The sequence below is a fragment of the Rhinatrema bivittatum genome, chromosome 11 (assembly GCF_901001135.1).
Source record: "Rhinatrema bivittatum chromosome 11, aRhiBiv1.1, whole genome shotgun sequence".
Classification (NCBI taxonomy): Eukaryota; Metazoa; Chordata; class Amphibia; order Gymnophiona; family Rhinatrematidae; genus Rhinatrema; species Rhinatrema bivittatum.
Window position 1 is genome coordinate 49,476,499 of NC_042625.1, and position 26,841 is coordinate 49,503,339.

At 47.5% G+C, this 26,841-nt stretch overlaps 1 protein-coding gene across 1 annotated transcript in view; it reads right to left on the reverse strand.

Annotated features, from left to right (window-relative positions):
- Window positions 1-3,470: 3,470 nt before the first annotated feature.
- The window catches only part of UBE2L3 (ubiquitin conjugating enzyme E2 L3), a 38,596-nt gene continuing 15,225 nt past the window's right edge, over window positions 3,471-26,841 (reverse strand). The window contains exons 2-4 of the mRNA XM_029619779.1: window positions 24,675-24,770; window positions 14,206-14,392; window positions 3,471-4,265 (exon numbers count right to left, since the gene is read on the reverse strand). Of these exons, the coding sequence (XP_029475639.1) occupies window positions 4,111-4,265; window positions 14,206-14,392; window positions 24,675-24,770 (438 nt within the window). The 3' untranslated portion in view covers window positions 3,471-4,110. The remainder of the gene's footprint in view (window positions 4,266-14,205; window positions 14,393-24,674; window positions 24,771-26,841) is intronic.

The window sequence follows — 26,841 nt, forward strand, 5'->3', positions numbered from 1 at the left end:
AGTCCCATCAGATACAGAAGGGCTTGAAGGTTAGGCTCGTTTTACGGAAGTATGATCGACGAAACTGGCATGTATTACATAGGACAGGGCAGATCTAGGAGTGGCACCGCCACAACTCGCCCTGCACATAGGATTTGGAGGGGATTAGGACTGTGCCAAAGTGAACCTCTTTTCTACAGCTTTGTTTAGAACTCACAGCTCGTTCAGACTAGGAAGCCCCCTCTCACAAGGGAATTTAAGTTGTCTGTTAGCCAGTCCCACCACGAGGCAACAAACTGTACACCCTTTTCCACTAGAGGTGGGGTTTGGGGGCTGATGTTAGCTGCACATCGCAACAGTCACAGGAAGGATGAATCAGACACTTTAGCATTTTTTTTTTTTTTTGTGCAGAATCGGGCAGCTTGTTCTCATTCCTGCCACTTAGGAGGAAGTGGCAGGAAAAAAAAAATGTACCTGTTGCTACCAAAATAGGGATAAGAACATAAGTAATAGCTTGTCACAGGCTAAAATGTACTGCTTTTGCACTGGAGGCAAATAGCACACGAGCCACAGATTCTTCCCATTGCTTTACTCAGGGCAGCTTTTATTTATTTAGCAATTTTATATACCGATATTCATGTAACAAGTTACAAATCTTTTAAGAGGTGTCCCCAAAATGCAGAACATGTCTTACGAATCAGGCACAAATATTAGAGCAGGAGGGGGTGTTCGGCTGGTCTGGCTAAACCTTCTAAATTCATTTCTCTGCAGAGCCGTTGCCTCCCACGCTGACACAGTACCTAGCTGCGTTTCCTAGAATGGAAAACTTATTCAGAGGAAATCCATGGCCACATTCTCTTGGTATCAGTCCTCTCCCATGTTCCCAAAATGCTTAAGAGTAAGACGAGACTGACTGTTGCTATCGTTTTTGTGTTGGGGGGAGGCCTCCTCTTTAAATATAATTACCAAACCAGGACCGTTGAGAGTTGTGCAACGGCTGGAAGGCTTCTGTGTGAGAGCTCCCGTCCCCTTCCGCACTGGTGCACCCTGAAAAATGTTTACGCAAAGCATGTCAGATGAGTGTTGTATTTCTTGGAATAAAGCAGAATTACTGGATGGGTTGTGGGAACTACATGGCTGAAAGACTTAGCCAACTGTATAACACCCCGCACACTGAAATAACACTCTTCTCTGATACGCTGCAAAGACTAACTCATGGCATTTAGGCAAAGGTACAAAGAAAACTAGAATGATCATCAGTCCCAACTGCTAACCATAACAAAAGGTGACCAGAGTTGATGTTAAAGGTCACGCATATAGATACTTATTCTCAACTTCGACTGAATTTAGTGATCAGTGTAGAATTATAATCTGGCTCCACATTAAAAAAAAAAAAAAAGAATTTGTAACAAGATTATTCACAACAATATTCTAGTGTCCAAAACAGTGGTGTGAATAGAGAAATGTAGCTTGGGGGTACCTAGCTGTTAACTTGGCAGGGGTAACTTCCCAGCTAGTACACATAAGTACCTCCCTGACTTTCAGCATACGACTGGAGCAGGGAACATTATTTCTTCACCCCAATCTCATGCCATTTTAAATTCTACATGCACCAAAATATTTTTCACTCTACAGACTATGGAGCTTGGGAGATTGTGAATCTCACCTCCATTGCTCATTGTGTCTCTCTTTACTTCCCAGCAGTTTTGCTGTTAACCAGTCTCCAATCAATCACTCCACAGTAGGGGGTTGTATGGCCAAAAAATACTCATTTTATTTTTAGTTTTCTTTTTAATTCATTTTGTCATGTTTTTTGTTTCATTTTGATTTAGTGTGCACTAAATCACAATGAAAAACAAATTGAATGCACTTCCAAAATCAGTTGTATTCAGCAGAAGAACCATTTTAGAATGGGTATGCACTACAGTAAAATGGCAAAAGTGCTAAGCAGTTAATCCCACAAAAAATCATTCCAGAGAGCAATGGAAGTCTTTGCATCCCTTTGAGTGCACTAAAATAAACCATTCTGTAGATGCATCACATATATTTAAAAGGAATACAAGGAGGGCAGTAGCTGGCATCACTGTAGTTTACTGTTCGCAACAGATATGCTATGGTAAAATTACTTTTCCACAGATTTGTGTGTGTTTTATATCAGTCATTTTCCTACTGCCATAACTGAAATCAAAGGTCCCTACCCCCAGTATAACTACTCCCATCTCGAGCAGTGGCCCAGCAACACCCCCCCCAGCCACCTTATTTTTGCCTTCTCCAAGACAGATTTAAAGAGCTGCTGTCTATCCAGCATGACTATGGGTAGTGAAAGGCAACAGTGTAAAACAACAATGCTTGCATTTTCTGATTTCAGTCACCATTTTAATAGACAATCCAGGAAAGATGGAGTGCATCATCACCCATGAGATGCATGGCTCTGTAGTAGAAGCCTAATGACAGAGAAACATTTAACCCATTCTACTACTACTTTAAAATCATAACGGGGCAACTTTCAATAGTCCATGCATATGCAAAGTAGGAACATAAAATTTACTACAAGGCACACACGTTAAATGTAAGAGAAACTACTTGGTTTGTTTCTCTTTTTAAAATTAGCATAATTTGTAGCTGCTCATTATGGGGGCAGATGATGGGTAGATAAATTAGCCTGGACATTTTTGAAATTTCCAAGCACATGGACTGTTTTTTTCCTTCCCCCAGAGCTGTACATGTGCTGTGGAAGCCCTGCATATTCCTTCCCCCGGCCTGTACATGGACTATAGAAACCCAGCATACTCCTGCCCTCGGGGCCATGTATGTGCTATGGAAGTCCTATGTAGTCCTCCTGCTGGGGCTGTACATGTAATAACTGTACTGCTAATGTAAGCTCTGCATACTCCTTCCCTTCAGGGCTGTACATGTGGTGTGGAAATCTTGTGTATTCCTTTCGCTGGGGCCATACAGCTGTTATGGAAACCTGGCACACTCCTCCCCACCCCACCCCAGTGTTGTGTGTGTGTGTGTGCTATGAAAGCTCTGCATACTGCCCCCCCCGAGTTGTATATGTGCTATGGAAACCCTGCATACTCCTCCCCCTCCAGGGCCATATAGGAGCTAAGGAAGTCATGTGTACTCCTTCCCCCAGGGCCATAGTAGGTCAATTTACTGCAGTGAGTGGCCTTGAAAATTACCCTCCACCCCACATAGCCAGCCACTATAGCAAAAGGCAAGTAAAACCTGCTGTTAGTGAGTTTATACTGAAATGTCACATTTCGATATCACGATATAAAAGGTTCTCTCCGGATTGACACTTTAGCATAAATAATTTTGGTGAGAATTTCGTTTGCTATTCGTTTTCAGAACACATTAGTCCAGTCTGGGCTGATAGCAGCTCTCTGAGCCTGTCTAAATCTGCCCCTGCACCCCCAAAGCTGAGTTAACCAGGGGACCACTCCCCTCAACAACAAATATCTGAATTCAACCACGCAGACAGCAACTTGGGTTTCCCCTTTAATAAACACTGTGGCAACAGCAGCTACATTTACAGAAGAACTAGAGTTGGTTCCAAATTTTTGCCCTTCTCTCTTTTTTTAAATTATGTTACAAACTGAAGTTAAGGAGAACTTGCAATCAAGTCCCACAAAGCACAGCGCAACACTGAAAAAAAGAAAGTAAAACAGACAGAACCGCCAACCAGTGCACCGTGGCACCTTCTGGACTGCGGTAGCCTGGAGACCAGAAGGTGGTGTGGAAGGTCAGAGTCCCAAGCTTCTCCAGGACTCGGCCACAAGGGCAGAATTCAAATGGAAGCTTTGGGAAATTTGGACAATGAAAGAGGCAATATTTGTCTAACGTGTATCGAAGCAATGATTTCTTTTAAACAAAAGAAGAGCAGAACTAGAATATCTCATTTCAATTTTTAATCCTCTCTTTACAAGTTACCTAGACCATGTTTGATTAAGAAAAGTGTAGAAAGTTAGTAAGAGCAAATGACGGCAGCGGTCCATGCTCTGTGGAATCCTGCGTGGTGAGGGGTGTCTGCAGCGCGCTCTTCCGCTTCCTTCAGTCACACACTTTTCTGGAGGGGGGATTGTGGGTTGGTTTTTTTTTTTAAACTGACAGCACTGCGTCAAGGCTTTAGTCCACTGGTCGCTTTTCACCATATTTCTTTGTAAACTCTTCAGCGTTCTTAAAGAATTTTTTACGGTCCTTAGAGTACTCTTCCGCTAGGTCAGCCCTCAGCGGGTGCTCGGGCTGGGGGTCATTCACCATTGCTATGAGGGACTGGATTACTGTTCAGAAAGAGAGAAGCACAGAGCTGGTCAGTTGCTAAAAAAAAAAACCAAAACAAAAACCAACCCAAAAACCAATGAGACAAAACATCACTTGCGACACCCAAACTCATGAGAATAGTTAAAAACTATGCAACCCAACGCATCTATGCCCTCCTCAGACTATTTCCTGATCAGAGAGGACCTACAAAAAAACACTTTAAAAATAAAAATGCATGTTGCCTTAAATACCACTGGAGGACCGGCAACTTAGTTCACATACCACTGCTCAGGTACATTTACTAAGCAATTTTTCCAATAAACACAGAATGGGAGAAAAGCCTTAGTAAATCAGGCCCTTAGATTGCAAGCCCTCTCTCCTTGAGCTCAGATTTGGAAAGACATACCTCCAAGGATATGCCATTTAATCTATTCTGATCAGAACATTTACTGATGAGTAGGCTTGGAGAAAGAAGGGCTGTGGATTAACGACTGCAAGGCATTCTTCTAAATATATATTTCAGGGCTTGCCTGTTGGCAGTGCTGCACACAACTATGCAGAGAACCAATTCCCCAGATAACACGCTGAGCTCCAGGCTGGCCAGTTTGAGGATGCTACAGAGGCAGTGTTCACAGCTCCCCTCTCCTTCAGGAGCAGGAACTTCAAGCAACACCTAAGTGATCAGATCTAAGGAGCCTGGTGCACGGCTCCCAGCCAAAAACTCTGGTTGCAATGACTGGGCACAGATTATGGAAAATTTGCGATATATCAAATGTTATAAACGTAAAAGCAAGTTTGCTTACCGTAAGCAGTGTTTTCTGTAGATAGCAGGATGAATTAGCCATGTTGTCTGGGACATCCTGCCGGCGGCCCAAGGTGAGAAACTTCTCTCCAGATATACAGAGCTTTGCTCTGTGTGCCTGCGCGGTGGTTCCTGCGCGACTACCTCCAGCATCCCCAGTTAAGAAAGCATGGACAAGCAGCAAACAGAAAAAATGAGTAAGAACAGATAGAGGATTAGAGACTGTCCAGGGAGGAAGGGCAGGGATGCATGGCTAATTCATCCTGCTATCTTCGAAAAACACCATTTACGGTAAGCAAACTTGCTTTTTGCTGTCGATAAGCAGACTGAATTAGCCACACTGTCTGGGAGTCCCCAGCTAAGGGTAGATTAAGCACACTATTGCCAATGTCGAAACTGACAGTTCTTGTTGTCATACTGCAGATGCTCAGTGTGCGGAAAAACCTGCTCACTGATGGACAGCTCTATGTGCCAGTGGCATGATGCAGTATCGCCTGCCCCATAGCAGCATCCAATCTTGCTTGTTGTTGGAGGCAGTAATAAGATGTGAAGGTATGCAGCGAGGACCAAGTCGCTGCTTTATATATGTCCTGAAGTGGCACATTGCGAAGATGGGCTATAGAAGTTGCTGTGGCTTGGATCTGATGCGCCTTCACTCTTGATACAAGGTGTTATGGCTTAGAAGAGTAGCAGAAATGAATACACTGGGTTAACCAGTTGGCCAGTGTTCTTTTGGCTACAGGCAGCTCCAGAGCATTAGGGTTGAAGAAGACAGAGTTGGGAATGCCAGTTAGGCGAATAGGTCCTCTGTTTGTAGTATGCCAGGGCTCTCTTACAATCCAGAGTATGAAGAATTATTTCCCTGTTGGATGCATGTGGTTTTGGAAAGAAGGTTGGTAAAGTTATTGTCCGATTCAAATGAAAAGATGAGACCACCTTTGGAAGGAAAGATGGATGGGTCTGCAAGGTGACCTTCTCATGGTAAAATTGCAGATAAGGCGGATAGTGGACTAGCGCTTGAAGTTCACCAACTCGCCTCGCTGACATTAAACGCTACTAGAAACACCACCTTCCATGTCAAGAATTTCATGGAAGCGCTTTGCATCGGTTCAAAGGATGGAAGCATAAATATTTCCAACACTAGGTTGATATCCCAAGGAACCGCCGGCCTTGAAACCAGAGGACGGAGTTCTAGCACGCACCTCATGAAACGAGAAACCAAGGGATGCGTGGATATTGAATTTTCCTGAATGGAATGATGATACGCTGCTTTGGCACTGAGGTGTACTCTGATGGATGATATTGCCGTCAGCCAGGCAATCCTTCTGGCTGCTATCAACACTGCCGACATCCTAGCTGATGTCTCAAATGCTTCATATATTAGTGCGAAACAGGTGGCATAAGCCCTCTTCCATATCTACTATGACCTGAGCTTGTGATTGGTCATTGGCTGATTATCCCTCAGCTTCAAACCTTATAGGCATTCATAGAGGTGTTGTGTAATATAGAACTGATACTTCTGTATTTTGGCGTTAAGCATCGCACTCTGAAATATCTTCTTGCTGAAGTGATCCAGGTATTTACTATCCTTACCCAGTAGTGTGTTTGAGTACAACCTAGTCTTTTTAGCTCTTTTCATGGCTGATTCCACCACCTCTGACACGTAAGGCAGCTGGGACTGGTCCATAATGCAAGGACTTGCGCAGCCTGAACTTCAGGTCTGACTTCCGTGAAGTGGATGGAGTGGAGAAAGGAGTTTCCCATTATGGCATCCAGGACTGCATGCAGAGAGCATTCAGCTCCAATGGAACATCAAAGATTTTAAGAATTCCATGTACCTCCGACCTAGAATACAGCAACTTCTTGGTCTCTAGCCTTCAAGAAGGCATCCACCTTTTCAATTAATTTAGAATAAGACAGGTTTTTCGGGTATGCCAGTGGACGAACCCAGTGAAGGTGGAGAGGAGTATACAGGTTCTCGTCCAAGTTTCGAGGCTGCAAGGCTTAGATCACCACAGATTGTCATCTGCCTCAACCTTCCATGGGGGAGAAGAGGGGACTGAATGTGGTAAGGCTTCCTCCAAGGAGCTAGAAGGTGGCACAGTGCGTTGACTAGCCGGAAGAGCTGCAAAGAGGGAGTGAAGGATATTGGTTGAGACATGGCTTGAGAAGCTGCACCTTCTATCTGAAGGTGGGAAGGAGAAAATGTCCTCTTCCACAGAGAGAAGCATCCACATCTTTCCATGAGTAAACAATCCTCCTAGCCTTGGAGCAAGGTATTGCCACCAGTAAAATTGACTAGTCTGGGCCACTACCCTTCTGAGATCAGCCCTGGTCTTCATAGTTCACCTTCAGTCTTTTTACTAATAGTTCTTGGAGCTGAGGCAGCCTCTGTTTGCATTCAGAGACTGCGGAAAGCCCTGTATGGACACTACCCCTAGCAGAGGAGGAAGAGGAGCCTTGCGAGACATATCTACATCCAAAGTGACGAAATCTCCGAGCTCGCTTAGGGCAACAGCACTGTGACCGAGAACTTTCACTCCAGCATGTGCTCGGTTGCGACCCCTGCTATTTCCACGTCGAGTGGATTGACTCGTAGTGGTGTGATTTGTCCTTCACCTTTTGCACCGAAGGCAACTTCCCCTTTGACGCTTGCATTGATGCAGCCTGCATCGGTATTGTGGCTTTGCATGCCTCAAGTGATGCCTGGTCATGCGACCCTCTGGGTCGCTCCAGACCATGTGCCGTGCTACATCAATCTGCATTATGCTCCGGCTTCAACCAGTCCTGCATCAACGCGCATGATTCTGCTTGGCCCTTCTCCGCTTTTGGCACCATCTTGTTCGCCGCACCTAGGCTTTTATTGGGTCTATCACACGCGCCCTTACCTCCCTGCTCTCCGGAGGGCTTCTTCACCAAGCCCTGCTTCTTGGAGGTTGGCACCAGAAATGATGCTCGCTTCAGGGCCACTGGTTTCTTGGGCTCCCGTCCTGGTGAGGAGCAAGTGGAGCGATGCGTTATGGCATACGAGCCCGAAGAGGCCCCCTCGAGCTCCCGGAGTCTGGCGATCTTCTCGGCCTGTTGTCTCTGAGCCCTTGATGTCATCCTACCACAACTGCAGCAGGATGTTTGATCATGGTCCGGCCACAGGCACAAGTAGCAGTAGTTATGTCCACCGGCGACGGACATAATCTTGCCATACTGGCAATACTTGAAGCCTGAGGTCTTCAGAGCCATGGTAGCACCGAAATTAAGGGAGAGAGAATAAGGAAAGAAAAATGAGAATAGAACGTGAGGAGAGGAGATCTGCATCTGGTAACTGCGTGGGAAAAAACAGAACTGGGGACGCTGGAGGCAGTCGCGTGGGAACCACTGTGCAGGCGCACAGAGCAAAGTTCTATATATCTGGAGAGAAGTTTCCCACCTCGGGCCACCGGATGTCCCAGATAGCATGGCTAATTCAGCCTGCTTATCATCAACGGGAAAGCTTTTTTTGTTTTGCATCTGACCTGTATCTGATCCCCATTAATTTTCATCTGCCAGCCAGTCGTCCATTCTCCTAGCTTCACAAGATCCTTCTGTAGTTCCTCACAATTTTGTGTCACCTGCAAATCTGATTGGCTCACTTAGAACATAAATGCAATACTGGATCAGCCCAGCATTCTGTCTCTGACATTGGCCAATCCAGGTCACATGCACCTGACAGGATCGCAAAAGAACAGATCCAATCCTTCTTAATCATAACCAGGCACAAACAGTGGCTTTCCCAACTCTACATGGCTAATGGCGGCTTATGAACCTGTTGCTCCCTTTTGCAGATCATTAATGAATATGACAAAACAGCACAAGTACAGATCCCTGGGGCACTTCACTACTGACTTTTCACCTTTTGGAAAAGTGACCACAATAGAACACTGTCTCCTGTCCCATGATTTTTTTAATTTTCTGAAGAGTTTCTCATGTGGAACTTTGTCAAATGCCTTCTGAAAATACAAACACACTATATCAACCAGCTCACCTTTATCTACATGTTTATTTACACTTTCAAAAATATCTTAGATTTATAAGGCAAGACTTCCCTTTGCTAAAACCATGTTGATGCTTCCCCATTAAAGCATGTATGTCTATATGACCAGTAATGGAGAAACTACTTACGTGATAATTTCGTTTTCCTTAGTGAAGACAGATGGACTCAGGACCAATGGTTTTATGCACCCCTGCCAGCAGATGGAGACGGAATCTGGTTTCAAAGCTGACATCACCCTAGATTCATCCCTGCAGTGACCTCAGCCCTTCAGTATTCTCTTCAAAAGCCACTGTGGACATACTATTGAAAAAACTTGATTAAAAACAGATAACTGTTAACTGTACTCAACCAAACAAACACAGAACCCCAGTAAGATTACAGATGCCCTGGATCTAGGAACTGGATGATGGCTTAACCGTAATCCACGGGAAAATCCTTGGCACTATTCTTGGGCAGCCCGGGGCAGGATGTGTCTACACTAAGGAAAATGAAATGATCAGGTAAGTAATTTCTCTATTTCCTAGTGTGTAGCCAGATGAACTAAGGACCAATGGGATGTACAAAAGCTACTCCCGAACGGGGCGGGTGGCTGCCCACGGTCTGGTTAACACCACCCTTGCAAAGGCTGCATCTTCTCGGGCCTGTTTGTCCAGGCAATAGAACTTAGAGAAGGTGCACAAGGAGGCCCACATCGCCGCTTGGCAAACATCGACGGGGGACAGTAGTTTAACTTCCACCCATGAGACTGCCTCAGTCATCCACCTCCTGAGAGAGAAGTAGGTGCTAACAGGGCACAACAAGAAGCAATCTGTAAGGTCATTGCTACTGCATCAAAGGCTTGTTTAAGGATACAATCCAACCGTCTATCGTGCACATCCTTAAAGGCCACTCCTCCCTCCACTGGGATAGTTGTTCGCTTAGAGACAGTGCAGACCAGTGCATCCACTTTGGGGAAATGCAGCAGCTATAGAGCTCCTAATGCCTGGCCCCCTTTAAAACTTGCTTCGGGGGCATCCCATTCCAGGTCAATCAACTCCTGGATGGCTTCCAGTACTGGGAAGTAGCAAGAGGCTTTGCACAAGGAAATCAGAATGGGATTCTTCTTTGGTTACGTCAGAGTCCACCCCAGGAACTCCCAGCATCTTCAGGGTCTGGGAAACCAGGGCTGGCAATTCGTCTCTATGGAAAAACCGCAACATGGTAGATATGGTTCTAAACCAGGGGTGGAAATTTCCCCATCTTCCAAGGAATCTTGATCCTCTTCTTCGTCCATGCCATCCAGGAATCTGCCAGGGATACCCTTGGTGAGTCGAGGCATGCTTCGAGGTCTGCCGATAGAACTGGGAGAGGGAGGGCTTACTGATTGAGGTTCCATTGGGCAGGGGCAAGTGAGGTAGCAGACTGCACCTGTACGAAGGCTTGAAAGCCTTGAAAGAATTCCACCCAAGAGAAGGTGGCCGGGTCCATGTCTAGCCCAGGAGGTACTTGGGTAGGTGCCACTAAATTTCCCTCTCCCATGGATGACCCAGTCTCAGGGTTAATCAGATCCAGGGTATTTCCAGTTAAGGCTGTGGCTGACCCATCCTCTGAATGGGAAGAGCCGGGCTTTACAAAATCCAGGGAGGCCAACTCTCCCTAAGGTTCCTCACAATGCTGACATAAGCAAGAATCCTGTAAATAGTCCGTTGCAGGCCTTGTATATTCCTGTAAATAGTCCTGTAAATAGTCCGTTGCAGTTTTTATTTATTGCTTTAATTCCTCCACCTCCTGCTCTTTGTATACTCCTCCTTGTTCGCCCTCCCTGTTCATTGTAATTTCTACCTTTAAAGTTACATTGTAAACCGGTATGATGTATGCATACTAATACCGGTATATAAAAGTTTTTAAATAAAAATAAATAAATAAATAAAATCTAGATCAGACTGTGCAGCCCTTATATGACAAACAGTGCAAAAAGAAAGGCGCTTATGTTTCTTTGCTGCCGGAGCCATTGGCAACAGTAACTGCGAGTTCGGACAGCTCACACTAAAAATTTTATGCGCACAGATTTCGGGCACCTATGCAATCCGCAGTGAGGCACATGCACAGCCCGTGCGCCCGGCTTTACTTGTAATCTGCGCCTAGTAAGTTGTGCGCGCATGTGCGCACACGCATAGAGCCAACATGCACTGCATGTACTGACACTCTATGGTGGACAATACAGGCACAAAAAAGCGCACAAGATGACGCCGCTGTGGCATACCACACTGTGTACCGACCAAGCCTAAAATGGGGCCTAGCCCATTGTGGGAGCCACTCAACCCGCTCAGAAGCCCACTTCCCCTTACCCCAATGGGATCGGGCATGATGTCAGTATGGTGAGCCGAGCAAGGAGACCGGAAGAAGTCTTACCGAAACCCCTCCATCTCTGAATCGGGAGGAAATCCTTTTCTCTCTCATTTTCTTTCTTTTTTTTTTTAAACTGACCTGGGCTCAGAGCTTACTGGCTGAGTACAGAGACTGTTTCCAGCTGCACAGGGAGAGGGATTTGGCCATCATGGCTGTGCTCGGCTTCCTGCACCCGCTGCCTTTCAGCTGCTTCAGCAGCAAAGTCCACACCAGGAACCGGCTACCAGACCAAGGCAAACCTCTGAGGGATCTCAGAAATCACCTCAGGAATTCTCAACTGGGGGAGGGACCTTTAGTTATCACCGCAGGAAAGCGGGGCTCAATCTTTTCTCCAATTTAAAAGTAGAATTTCTTCTTCCAAAAGGTACAGCGATCCCCATACGGAAGGCATGTCCACTATCTGCTGGAGACGGAGAAATACTGAAGGGCTGAGGTCACTGATGGGGTTTATCTAGGGTGATGTCAGCTTTGAAACCTGACTCCATCTCCATCTGCTGGCAGGGGAGCATAAACCCATTAGTCCTGAGTCCATCTGGCTACACGCTAGGAAAATGTATTTAGTTTTTCTAACTTCTCGTCCATCCTGGAATCCTTTTATTCCTTGGTCAACTAGGGGTCCAACTGTCTTCCTCACAAGCATTTTGCTTCAAGTGCATTTGAAAAAGGTTTTATTACTAGTTTTTATTGCTATGGCAAATTTCTTCTCCAATTCTTTCTTGGCCTGTTTTACATCTAACTTGCCAGTGCTTCTGCTCTCTCTTATGTTCCTTATATAGGTCTGTTTTTTATTTCTGAATGAATGCCCTTGTTGGCTTTAATTGCTTCTCACACATCACCATTAAATCATGCTGGCAGTCGTGGATCTGAAAGAAAAAATAGCTGCACTCAACTCTTTGCCCCCTTGACATGCTGGGAAAATTTGGTGTGGACAGGACACAGACTGGAAAAAATGTTAGTGGGACACACACACACACACACATACACACACACACAAGGTAAGCACATAAACCCTCTACACAGCAGGATAAAAAGAGATAAAAGGAATCTCTATATATTGGCCCCCCCCCCCCTGTGACGTCCCTTATGTTAATTAAGTGAAAGGTGTAAAAGATAAGATTCTGACTTACTGGTAAAACAAACAATAAATGTAAATAGCTTGCTTATGTGATTCCTTAGGATAAGTGAGATTGAAAAATGTACAGCATCTATAAAATCACATCCTACTCTGTACTATTAGGAGAAATTGTTGAGAAAAAGAAATAAAGTTAAAAAAGTAAAGATTTGTACAAGGGAATTTATCAGCTGCATTACCCAGGAATTTCAGAATGGAACGTAAGAGGAACCATTAGAACCAGTGACCAAAAGTAACAAAAAGCATGGAAGTGCAATGCTGACTGCACAGATTCTGGCACCTGGTTTCGGGGATGGGAGGTTAGGATAGCATCTTCCCTTAGCCCTGACTTTGTTGCATGGTACAGGGGTTTCTGCCACTGATAGATTAACAAACTGATTGATAAATTGCTCGTAGAGGGTCTCTGGGTCCACTGTCAGTCCTAACACTTTTGTTACTTAGAATTCAGCCCAGGAACAAAAGAGCCGAGGAAAGCAAGAATCGCACAGTTTGGATCCCCATCCAACCAACAGCTAAGCTCCTCTTCTGTTTTAAATCATTCAAAAGCCTCCTGCTGCTACTGCAGCACTGGCTAGCAAGGCTTAGCCAATCCACAATTCCTGCCACTGCCCAAGAGGACAGGGCAGAGCTGGACCATCGAGATCCCGCGCTGCTAAGTGTTCAGCTCTATAACTCTTCATCGTTACTGTATACACCAGTGCAGAACTAAAGGTCAGTAAGCGCTTACTGCAAAATAAATGCACCTTCATCGAGGACTCTTTACTGCAGTACAGAATTAAGCCACGTGAGACCAGCTGGATTTAATTCAATTAGGGACACAGGGATCTTAGTCCTGCTTAGAAGCTTTGCCTTTAAGGAGTGCCATGTTGGCACCTGACCACTGGCTGCGCATTGTGATGTCTGCTAAACCAAAGAATTATAGGGGTGGGGGTTAAGGAAGAGAAAATGGTCTGGTGTATGAAGACTTCGGCTCACATTAGAAGGAGCAGACATGAAGCGTCCAGCAAGAACAAGTTAGATAGCTTCAGGACTGTAGAACCGCCAGAACTGCCCCCTACAAACAGTGAAAATAAGCCCTGGCAAAACCTCCCAGCTTCACAGAACTCACGGATTTTGGTGGCTCCAAATGTCAAAATCTGTTTTCGGGCATGCCTGCTTTCATATGTTAATTTGAAGGCTCTTGGGGTGGGTGGGTTAAATACCCTCCCCCCCCCCCCCATTTGTGAACCCCCATACCCCACCAGCATGCTCAGGTGACTCTCAGACACCGGTGCCAGCCCCACAGCTGGAGGAAGGTTTCCTCCAAAACTCGGATATGGCTGCTCCTCGACCAGGAGGGGTCATGGCAGTCGTTCCAGCATCTTCCCTCCCTCACCAGGCATCAACAAGTTGCTTCCAGGCCTTGCTGACCCTGCCAAAGAGCGGCTAGAGCCACAGGACCACCAGGGGAAAAAAACCCACTAATCACGATGGAGCTAAAACTAGATAAACTAGCAATGTCAAAATAAGACCAGCATCACAGCTTACCATAAAATGAAGAAGATTCATCAAAATGATAAAGTGCCCCCATCCATAGCCCAAGGAGGAATTCTGCAGATTCCTGAGACTTACCTTGGTCAGTTTTGGTTGCTGGCTTCCAGTTTTCTGCACTAATTACAGGCAGGCACACCTGCCCCTTTTCATCGATGTTGGGGTGATATATTTTGGTTTTAAATGTGATCTTGGGAGGTTTGAATGGGTACTCTGCTGGGAAACAGATTTCAATCCTGAAGGCTCCTTTGTCATACGGGGGATTGTCCTGCAGCAAAACAAAGAGGGCAAGACATTTATCCAAGAGCTCAGAATTTGCTTCTCACTCCTCACTCTGCTGGAGATACTCACTTGGAGAGAGTAAACCAAGTCATCAGACAGGTAAAAACAGGCATCAATACTCCCCTCACCTGCTGCACAGCAGAAGCATTAGCTATTTGCCCCACGCTCTCAAGTCTAGATTCTCTAAGGACCCATTCACTCTACCTGTAATACCAAATGAAAACTTGAAGGCTAACAGATTCTCCGACTTTGCTTTCTTCTGCCTTGCCAAGGAAGTAGAAAGGAACAAACATTATGGATTTTTTTCATCTTTTTTTTATTTAACCATATTATAAATCATAAACCAAGAACAAGACAGGCACCCAACAGCATATGAAAATATTTCTGCATCATCTGCAGCAACAAACGTTCTCCCCATGTCCTGAACGGCCAGAGTCATTGCTCAGTGGGTGAAAGGGGAGTAACTTGTAAAACTGAGTAGATAATAAAAGGTTATCTTCACAATGGAGGAAATGGGGTGGGGAGGGCTTTGAGACATTGTGAGAAAGACAGCAGGGTTTATATCTAAGCAGACATGAATTACGGCTCACTTAGAAATATGCAAAATCTTCAGGATAGCCATATTAGTCTGATGGAGCAAAAACAACAGGAGTCGGGTGGCACCTTATAGACTCTTAATGTTTGTCTATAAGGTGCCACTTGATACCTGTCATTTTTAGAAAAAGAAAATTATTCCTTACCTGCTAATTTTCGTTCCTGTAGTACCACGGATCAGTCCAGACCAAGGGTTATATCCCCATTCCAGCAGATGGAGACAGAAGAAAAACTTGTGAGGCGGTCGGAATTACCCATGAGCACCCTTTGTGTCCCATCAGTATTAAGAATATCAAAGCAGAACAAAAAATTCAGAACTGATGAATGGATCAAGCAAAACACTCCCAACCAAATAGGGAACTATATACAGGTTGCCGTTAAGGCATATAGTGTCTGTAGCCCAAAAACTTGCAAATGCAAAATCTCAAAGCCTTCGAGAAAAATCTTGCAACCTCAATATACCGCCAAAGAACAGGCTAACCGTGCTGAGGAAAAGCAAAATATTGGACAGAAATGTACTATCAAAAAGGGCGTCTGGACTGATCCATGGAACTACAGGAATGAAAATTAGCAGGTAGGGAATAATTTTCTTTTCCCTGTACGTACCCGGATCAGTCCAGGCCATGGGATGTACCAAAGCTTCCCTACACAGGGTGGGCCCTCGATAGCCCTGCTCGAATGACCTGGTCGCCAAACGAACCCAACCCCGGAGGTCTTCGATTAAGACGATGATAACACGCAAAAGTATGTAGTGACTTCCATGTAGCCGCTCTGCAAATTTCTTGAGGAGATACCGACTGACTTTCCGTCCAAGAAGTCGCCTGAGAATGGAGAGAATGTGCTTTAATACCATCTGGAAGGGGCTTACCTGATCCGATATTCGAGGCAACAATGGCTTCCTTTAAACAGCGAGATATAGTAGTCAGAGGCCCGTTGACCTTTCTTGGGGCCACTCCAGAGAACAAACAGATGGCCTGAAAGATGGAAATCGTTAGTGACCTCCAGGTAACGAAGAAGCGCTCGCTTAACATCGAGCTGCAGTTCCCTGGAGTCCTCCTCTTGAAAGGCTGGAAGCTCCACTGACTGATTGAGATGAAACGAGGATACCACCTTCGGGAGGAAAGATGGCACTGAGGTCAGGGTGACACCCGAATCCGTGAAGCGCAGATAGGGTTCCCTACAAGACAAAACTTGCAGTTCCGATATTCTGCGAGCTGAAGAAATGGACACGAGAAACACAGTCTTCAGAATTAAATACTTGAGCATAGAATGCTTCAGCAGCTCAAAAGGTGGACCACCCAGAGCCAGTAGTACCAAATTCAAATTCCATGAAGGTCACACCTTTCAAAAAGCAGACAATGTCCAGATGTGATGCTAGAGGTGTTCCATCCAAACGCCCAATGAGCGAACCAAGGGCCGCTACCTGAACCCAAAGAGAATTGTAAGCCAAACCCCTTGCCGAGCCCGCTCTGCAGGAAAGAGAGAATTTGAGCCACAGATGCACGACGAGGAGCAATTCCCCCGGAGACACACCAGGAATCAAAAACCTTCCATATTCGTACATAAGAAATGGAGGTGGAAGTCTTCCTGGCCTGCAAAAGCGTGGAAATGACTTCCTCTGGATAGCCTCTTTTTCTCAGCCTTCTCCTCTCAAAAGCCAGGCCGCAAGACAGAAGCGATCTGCCTGGTCAAAAAATACGGGACCCTGATGAAGGAGTCGAGGAAGATGTCCCAGACGAATTGGACGGTCCACCGCTAGATTCACCAGATCTGCAAACCAAGGCTTTCTTGGCCACTCTGGTGCCACCAGAATCACTGCTCCACGGTGAACTTCTATTCTCCGTAGAACCTTCCCCACCAGAGACCATGGGGGAAACACGTAAAGCAGAATGTCGTGAGGCCAGGGAAGTACCAGAGCATCTACCCCTTCTGCCCCGTGTTCCCGTCTGCGACTGAAAAAGCAGGGCGCCTTTGAATTCCTTAGAGTGGCCATCAAGTCAAGGTGGGGGGATCCCCGCCTCCCGATCAGAAGTGACATTGCTTCTTCGGATAGCTCCCACTTTCTGGGATCCAAGCTTAAGAAATCCGCTTGAACATATTCTACTCCTGCTATGTGAGAAGCCGCCAGATGCATGAGGTGACGCTCCGCCCATATCATGAGCTTGTCCGTTTCCCGATAGACATGTCGACTCTTCATTCTCCCTTGGCGATTTATGTATGCCACTGTGGTAGTATTGTCTGAGAGGATCCGCACCAGACATGCCGCGCACCAAAGGGAGAAATCGTTTCAGGGCGACATGGACTGCTCGGGTCTCTAGGCGATTGATTGGCTATTTTGCCTGCACTGATGACCAGTGGCCCTGTGCCGCCTGATTGACACACTGCCCCCCCAGCCGGAAAGACTGGCATCTGTGGTGACAACCACCCATTGGGGGACTTCCAAGTCCACACTGCTGAGCAAATGATCCAGACTGAGCCATCAGCCCAGGCTGTTCTTGACCGGATCCGGAAGTGATAAGAAAGCTTGGAACTCCTGAGACACCGGCTTCCAGCGAGAGAGCAATGCCCTCTGCAAAGGTCGCATATGCGCAAAAGCCCAGGGTACCAAATCTATGGTGGAGGCCATGGAACCCAGTACTTGAAGATAATCCCATGCTGTGGGAAGTGTCAGACTCTGGAAACATTGAATCTGTGAAATGAGATTGAACGCCCGGTCTTGATGCAAGAAAACCTTGCCCAAGCTGGTGTTGAAAAGAGCTCCCAAGAAATTCAGTGTTTGCAACGGCATAAGACTGCTCTTGGCAAAATTGACCACCCATCTGAGAGAGTTCATGAGATGCAACACTTTGTCGACCGACTGCTTGCAAAGATCCTGGGACTTCGCCCGAATGAGCCAGTCGTCCAGGTAGGGATGAACTAGAACACCCTCCTTCCGTAGAGCCACTGCCACCACTACCATTACCTTGGTGAAGGTGTGGGGAGCGGTTGCCAGACCGATGGGCAGGGCCTGAAACTGGTAAAGCTGACCCAGAATCTTGAACCGGAGAAACCTCTGATGAGCCCTGTGGATGGGAATATGGAGATAGGCCTCCGTGAGGTCTAAGGACGCCAGGAATTCTCCGCTGCGGACCGCCGCTATCACTGAACGTAGAGTTTCCATCCGAAAATGCGGAACCTTTAGGGCCTGATTTACTGTCTTGAGATCCAATATGGGTTTGAAGGCATTGTCCTTTTTGGGAACCACGAAGTAGATGGAATAGTGGCCTTTGCCTTGCTCCTTCGGCGGCATTGGGAGAATGGCTCCGAGGTAGAGTAGCCTGTTGAGTGTATGACGCACTATTAGCTGTTTCCGCAATGGTCCGCAGGGGGAGAACAGGAACCTGTCCCTTAAGGGTCAAGCAAACTCTAAAACGTAACTGTGCTTTAGAATATCCAGGACTCACTGATCCAACGTGATTTTGACCCACTCCTCATAAAACAGGGAGAGTCGTCCCCCAATTCTGGGCGGCAAGAAGTGGGCCAGCGACCCTTCATTAGGTTGACTTGGAAGCAGATCCTTGTGGTAAGCCCCCTCGAGGGGATCTGCGGCCATGAAAGGAATGAGACCAAGATTGAGACTTGGTAGACAGAGGATGTCGAGAAACAGGTCTTGACTGCGAGAAACGCCGTTGTCCTCTGAAATGGCCCTAGAGGAATTGAATGTCTGAAAATTCCTTGGACGATCTTCTGGAAGCTTGTGTACTTTATTCTCCCCAAGAGATTTGATAATCTGCTCCAAATCTTCTCCAAACAACAATTTACCCTTAAAGGGGAGAGAGCCCAGCTGCGCCTTGGAAGAAGAGTCTGCTGACCAGTTGCAGAGCCAAAGGAGACGTCTGGCCGAGACTGCCGACACCATCGACCTGGCCAGGACCCTCAAGAGATCATAAAGCGCATCCGCCGAATAAGCAATCACCGCCTCCAGGCGCTCTGCTTGCTGCGCTTCTCCAGGGGGCAACTCCTGGGTACTGAGCAACTGCTGTACCCATCTCAGACCTGCTCTTTGCATTAGAGAGCTACAGACCACTGCTCTGACACTCAATGCTGACACCTCAAAGATCCTCGAGGTATACTTCCAATTTTCGATCCTGCAGGTCACGCAAAGCTGTCCCCCCCTGTCACCGGGATGGTGGTCCTCTTAAGAAGTTCTAAGAATTCCTTCGGGAGAGGACATAGCTTATCCATAGCTTGGCCTACTCGGAGACTCGAGTCAGGAGAATCCCATTTCCTGGAGAGCATCTGCAGCAGCATGGGATGAAAAGGAAAAGTTTTTGCAGGAGGACGCAGTCCCGCTAAAACAGGATCACCTTTTGACGCCCCTGTATTTGAACCTGAGGGGTCCTGAGGCACATCTATATCTAACTCAGAAAGGACATGGGAAATAAGCGGTTCAAGCTCATCCCTTTTAAAAAGCCGCAAGACTCTGGGATCATCCCCCTCCATGTGCATGCTGGACAAAGCTCCATCCAGGTTCGCAGCACCATCCTGGACAGGAGCCGGGTCCGGTAAGTTGGGATTGGGAACTACTCGAGCCAGAGTAGAACCTGAGGGAGTCCCCAAAACGTCCCGGGCACCCTCCAATCTGCTTAACTTAGGGGGAGAGGGCCCAGAAGGAACACTGTCCTGTTGAAACATGTGGGCCAGGTAAGCATTATGCATTAATAAAATAAAATCAGCCGAAAAAGCAGGGTGGCGGACAGGCCCCATCTGAAGGAACAAAAGAGCTGAGTCCTGGAACTGTCCCCGAAGTTGAGGGGTCCCCCAGGGGGGTCCACCAGAGTCAAAACGGGCAGAGGCCAAAAAAAAAAAAAAATCGGCATCAGGGCTGCCCTGTAGATGCGCTGACACAGACGCATCTGCATTCAAAATGGCCACCATTCCCACGCTCGACGGGAAAGGGGCCGACCCCCCCGAAGGAGGACGGGCTGAAAAAATGACTGCTCGGTCTGCTGTCAGCCCTTGAGGAACCCTCCCCGCCAGGGAGGCATTTGGTACAAATCCCCTTGCGGGAGAGCAGAGTCCCAGGCTCCCCGCAGGCGGCACATCATGTCCCTCGCGGCATGGGGGAAGGGAAACAGCTGAGGCGCTGACAAAAAACTGCTCCCGAAAGCGCTCCTGGCAGCCGCCAAATGAAACCTCTCTGCGGACATCCGCAACAGCCTGGCTCATTTTCTTTATTTTTTTATTTTAAATAGGGCTGAGGAATGGCGCCTCAGCTCCCAGAACCCCGAGGAATGGCGCCTCTCAGGTCAGTCAGCCTTAGGGTAGGGGGAGCGGCTGGACCACCAGCTTACACCCCTAGGGCCAGGAATGAAGGAAAAACCCTTAATAGAAAAAACAAAACCTACCTTAGAAATAATACAAGGTTATTCTCAAGGCAGCAACACATGCAAGCTGTAAGGCAGGCAAGCTTAAGAGCCTCCTATCAGTTTCCTGACTGACTAAAAAACGTAGACTTTTTTTTTTTTTTAAACTTGATCCATTCAAAGAAAAAAAGCAATGTGAGAGGAAAGGAAAGAAATAAAAATTATTCTGCAAACTTTCCTTAAAGATTTGAAAATTTAAGTGGGAACCGCAGGGATGCAGAGGGTGCTCATGGGTAATTCCGAGCGCCTCCCAAGTTTTTCTTGTGTCTCCATCTGCTGGAAAGGAAAATTAGTTTCTTACCTGATAATTTTCGTTCCTGTAGTACCAAGGATCAGTCCAGACACCTGGGTTGTGACTCCGCACCAGCAGATGGAGACAGAGCAAAACTTGTCGGGCATCCCTACATATAGTAAGGCGCCACCCACAGCTCGTCAGTCTTACGTAATGTCAAAGCACAAAATTGAACTCCAACTAACTAGACTGCCCGAAACCCGGGCCGATTCAACAAACCCCCAGCTGGATCAGAACTTCCAGAACCAGAGGCCCCAACAACATACAAGAAACAAACCGAGTGCCCACCGAGCGGACTCTCCTCTTCAGAACTCCAAACAGACTACACGGGCGGGATCCTGGACTGATCCTTGGTACTACAGGAACGAAAATTATCAGGTAAGAAACTAATTTTCCTTTCCCTGTACGTACCAGGATCAGTCCAGACACCTGGGATGTACCAGAGCTGAATTACCGAGGGTGGGATCCAGAAAGTCCCGCTCGCAGAACTCTCTCTCCGAAACCCCCTGAATCCAGGCCCTGAACATCCAATCTGTAGTGTCTAGCAAACGTATGCAGTGACTTCCAAGTCGCTGCTCTGCAAATCTCTTGTGGTGACACGTGCGAAGACTCCGCCCAAGAGGCGGCTTGTGCTCGCGTCGAGTGAGCCCGAAGACCCGCAGGAACAGACTTCCCTTTCAGTATGTACGCTGAAGCAATGGCTTCCTTGAGCCAGCGCGCAATCGTGGTCCGGGAAGCTGCCCCACCACGTTTGGGCCCCGAGCACAAAACAAAGAGATGGTCCGAAACCCGAAAGGAATTCGTAACTTCCAGATAACGGAGCAGGACTCTGCGGACATCAAGTTTCTTCAACAGTCTAGCATCAGGATCAGAACGCTCCCCCTCTGGAAAAGCGGGCAGCTCAACCGTCTGGTTCAAATGAAAAGCTGACACCACCTTCGGGAGGAAGGAGGGAACCGTCCTTAACGAGACCCCCGCCTCAGAGAAGCGTAAGAAAGGCTCCCTGCAAGATAACGCCTGTAATTCGGAAAACACGTCTAGCCGACGCGATTGCCACAAGAAACACCGTCTTGAGAGTAAGATCCTTAAGTGTCGCCCGCTTAAGAGGCTCAAAAGGGGACAAACACAGAGCGGAAAGAACACAATTGAGATTCCAAGAAGGACAAGGCTGACGTAAAGATGGCCGCAAATGTTTGGCTCCCCGAAGAAAACGCGCCACATCCGGGTGCTGCGCCAAGGACCTACCGTGCACCTTACCTCTGAGGCTGCAAAATCTAAAGCGTAGCCTTGTCTTATCACGCTGAGGACCCACTGATCCGTCGTTATACTGGTCCATTCCCCGTAGAAGCGCTCCAACCTGGCTCCTACATTCGGCACAGCCAGAGAAGCCGGCGGCAGGGAACGGACCAGCCGTACTTCATTGTGAGGCTTTCGGCCCCGACCCTGACCCGGGACCGTCTCGCCTCCCAAATTTTCTGCCACGAAAGGACTGAGACCACGACGACGTTCTCGAGGCTCCAGAGCCAGCCCGGTAGGAGGGCCCAGACGACCTCTGTGGCCGCGACTTTCGAGGTCCCCAAAACCGGGCCCTACTGGAGAAAGACGTCCTGCTTCTGTGCCTGTCCTCAGGCAACTTGAAAGCCCTGTTCTCACCAAGCGACTGCATCAGGTCGTCCAGCTCCTTACCGAACAGCAGCTTCCCTTTGAACGGGAGGGCTCCGAGATGAGCCTTAGAGGACCCATCCGCCACCCAATTCCTGAGCCACAGCAACCGACGTGCCGAAGCTGCCGAGACCATGGCCCTGGCGGACGTCCGCAGGAGATCATGCATAGCATCCGCGCTATACGCTATCACCGCTTCCAGCTGGTCCGCCTGCGCCGCCTCTTCTCCCGAGAGATCCGCATTGGCCTGAAGGACCTGCGCCCAGCGCAGCCCGGCTCGGAGCGCAAAGTTACTGCAAATGGCCACGCGGACTCCCAGGGCCAACGCCTCTAACACCTTCTTCAGCTGACCTTCAAGCTTCCGGTCCTGAATATCCTTAAGGGCCGTGGCTCCTGTGACCGGAATGGTGAACCGCTTTGTAACCGCCGACACCGCTGCATCTACCCTGGGAAAACGCAGCATCTCCAGCGCGTCCTCCGGTAATGGGTACAGCTTATCCATCGCTTTACTGACCTTTAATCCCAATTCCGGAGTATCCCATTCTCGGAATAGAATATCAGTCGCCGAGAAGTGGAACGGGAAGGCCACCGCTGGTCCTGTAAGACCCAGCAGCACCGGGTCCATCTTGGCATCTGTCCGAGACCCCACCGGTGGGGCATCCACTCCTACTTCTTGCAAGATGGCCGGGATTAATGGAGCTAGCTCCTCCTTCCGGAACAAGTGTACGACCTTAGGGTCATCACCTTCCACCGCTGGCGCTCCTTTAGCGCTCCCAGCTGGCACCGCATCCGGTTCGGCGTGAGCCCCAGCATCACCTGGTGGCTCCGCATCCACAACATCCTCCGCAGAGGAATCCGCATCGGACTCTGAATCTTGAGGGACCCCCCGTAAGGGTCGCCGCCCCCTGGGGGGATCCGCGGGTCGCCGCGGAGCTTCCCCCGACTTTTTCTTCCGGGGTACCGATTTGTCCGAACCCCCTTTAGCTGATCTTCTTTTCCTCTTTGATTGTTTGTACTTCACAAGTTTGTGCAGCAAACTTGCCAAATCGGAGGAGAAAGAGGCCTCCGAGTCCGAGGAGGCCCCCTGCAGACTCCGGTCATCTGGCGAATCATCCTCCCCCGGGGGGGCACCCCCCACGGCCTTCCTCGTGGCTTCTCTAACCGAAGCCAAAATGGCCGCCGTTCCCGCGCTCAGCGGGAACGGCTCAGCACTGCCCCCTGCAACAGGCTCGTCGCGCAGCGGCGATCGCGTCTGCCGGGAACGGGCCCCTCGCCGCCCGAGACACAATTCGAGCAGACCCCCTCCCTAGAGACGCGCGCGCCCCTCGGCATGCGGCAGACTGGCTACGGCCCGTGGCCGGGCGGGAGGAAGGAGGGAAAGAACAACAAATTGCACGATCCGGACGGTCCCTGAACGGCCCCGCTCCCCCCCCCCCCCCCGCGACGAAAACGGAGCGAGAGGACGAGCCGCACGAACAAACAAAAACAAAAACTATTTTTTTTTTTTTTTCTTGTACTCGCCGCTGGCCCTGGTCCTGATTCCTCCTGTCCAGCGGGGGTGAGTGAACCGGGCTCCCCGGTGTCACCCCCGACGCTGCTGCCAGTCCTGGCCGGGTTCTCAACCCCAGCAGCGGCCTCAACCAGAGGGGGATGGTCCCCTCAGGACCTTGCAACCCCCCTGGGAGGCTTCCAGGACTCGGGCTTCCGCGGCTTACTGCAGATTTCTTTCTTCTTCACTTCTTCTTTTTATTATTTTTATTTATTTATTTATTTATTTTTTTTTTTTTCAAATCCCCTGACTAGCTAACTAACCAGGATCAATCGAGACTGTGGGTGGACCTGCCCCATCTGCTGGAGACAGAGAAAGACTGACGAGCTGTGGGTGGCGCCTTACTATATGTAGGGATGCCCGACAAGTTTTGCTCTGTCTCCATCTGCTGGTGCGGAGTCACAACCCAGGTGTCTGGACTGATCCTGGTACGTACAGGGAATGGGGATATAAGCCATGGTCTGGCTGATCCGGCAGATCAGACAGGACAAGAAATGCAGAATTCCACCATTTTTGCCACATTTAAAAAGCGGAATTAAAGGCATTACCTCCAAACAACATTTTAGAAAATTCAATTCTTCTCTTGAGTACTCCTAAAAACGTTTGTCCCCTGTGGAATTGCACACCATAAGGTGACACTTCCACCTCTCTCTGCCTGTCCTCAGCTAGCCCCCAATTTCAGTCCTAGAGAAGGCTGCCTGGAATTGGTTTCTGCTAAGCAAGTCCAATGGCAGCCTCCAGCAAGGATTAAAGGATGCCTACTCACAGGAACAATCAGCCCCTGCCAGGTCAGCAAGTTCGCTTCATCCACCTGGATATTCCGGAAGTGCCTCATCCCAGATTTGCGGATTTCTTCAAGTTCCTGAGAAACAAATGACAGAAATGAGTAAAATCAGTCATTTCTGGCCACAATTAATAAGCCACAACTTATTTATGGAAGGAGCAGGAAGAGATATGAAAATGGTCAAACTGTCCCAGGAAGTGAGGTCTGTAGCATGAATGGCGTTGACAGCCAACATAAAGGTCTTTTTAGAGAAAGTACAATAAAACAGCAGGTTAGAATATACACACCAATACAACCAGAAACAGTAACACCCATGCCTCCCCTCAGACTAATCCCATACTGACAGTGACAAAAACTACCCCACACAGCATGGAGGAAGACAATTCGTAAGCCTGTGCACTCCAAGAGTTTACCCAAGTACTTCCCAGGGACCCATCAGGATATCAATATTTTCAATAAATGTCCCCCAAAAGACCAGAGCTGTAAAAACATTTGGAACTCACTGCACTTCCGCAAACTGATGCATCCATCTGCTAATGCCAACAAATGCATTTAGCCCATTTCAGCTCCTCTTCTACGCATTCATTTTTACATACCATTGATTAGGTTATGTCCAATTCTAAATTTACCAATTATGATACCATTAACAAGTAGTTTAATACTGCAAAAATACTGATAATCATTTAGACTACACCCAAGATTATAGCTACTAGGAGGAGGGCAAGGTCCTGCAAACAGCAATACATGAGGCAGGCTCTTAATGGAAAAGGAGTGCTGACCAAGCGTACGGAAGAACACGTCCCAATGGGAAAAAGTGGCTGAAGTTAGCAAATGAGTTATCGCCACTAACAGTGTCACTGAGCTCGTGGCTCCTCGGGGCCCTCAGTAGAACTCTTACATTTCAGCAGAATAACACGACCACAAAAAGAAAAAAAAAAGCTACTTAACTAATTCTTCTGAATGTCACAATTCATTTACTCACTCACTATTTATTTATTTATTTATAGGTTCTTTTATACCGAGGTACGTAAAGGATTACATCACCTCGGTTTACAGTGAAACAGTAATTTAGCAACCAGCTTTACATATAACAGTTTAACACAGTAAAAAAAAAAACAATTAACCGAAAAGACTTTACAGAATATGCTGATTTCATTAACTATGAAACTATTGAATATTAATAATTAAGTATTACATGGGAACAAATTAACTGTCAAAATCAAAACTAACGTCTTCTTAAGGTAAAAATACAGGATTAAAAGACAGGGGGGGGTATAGATTAGCTGTATGATGAAGATTCATAGTGTGAATGCTTGTTCAAACAACCACGTTTTAAGGTTTTGTTTGAAGGTTTTGTGGCAGGATTCTATACGTAGGTCTAGCGGCATGTTGTTCCAGATATTGATACCAGCAATGGAGAATGCGCGGTCTCTGGTGGAAATGAGTTTGATGTGTTTTTGAGGATGTACAGCTAATTTCGCTTGGTGAAAACTTCTGATAGGTCTGTTGGATGTGCGAATTATGAACTGATCAGAAAACCATTGCATCTCTTGGTTGAGAATTGATTTGTGGATGAGTGACAGAACTTTGAAAGTAATTCTGTAGGATACTGGTAGCCAATGTAGGAACATGAGTGCTGGAGTTATATGTTCATGTCGTCTTGTATTAGTGATTAAACGCGCAGCCGTTTAATCACTACACAGACAGCACCATGATATGGACCATTTCCAGGCACTTTAAACTTATGGTTTGTAGACAGAACTCAGACAAGTCTGTGCACATAAACTGGACGCATGTAACGGCCACCAAAATGGGTTGTGCAAACCTTGGCTGCTTTCTCCTTTCTTATAATCATTGGACAAATGAGAATGGGGGACAGTCAGGAGAACAGCAGAGTATGACGTGTACCCAGTACCGCAAGATTTCCTCCCCAGTCAGATCAGTCTCTCTCCTGCTCTCCTTTGGCATCTGTCATGCAGGTCACATGAAGGACCCTCCCTACGGTGACTCCATACTACTGGAAGTGAGAGGCCTGTGAAGCACTTAATCTTGCCTCAATGAAGGACACAATGTAAATTCTAACCTCTATTGTAAGTAGTGACAAGTGCTATGACAAAGAGGATTATTCTGTTGTAGTGCTACAATAAAA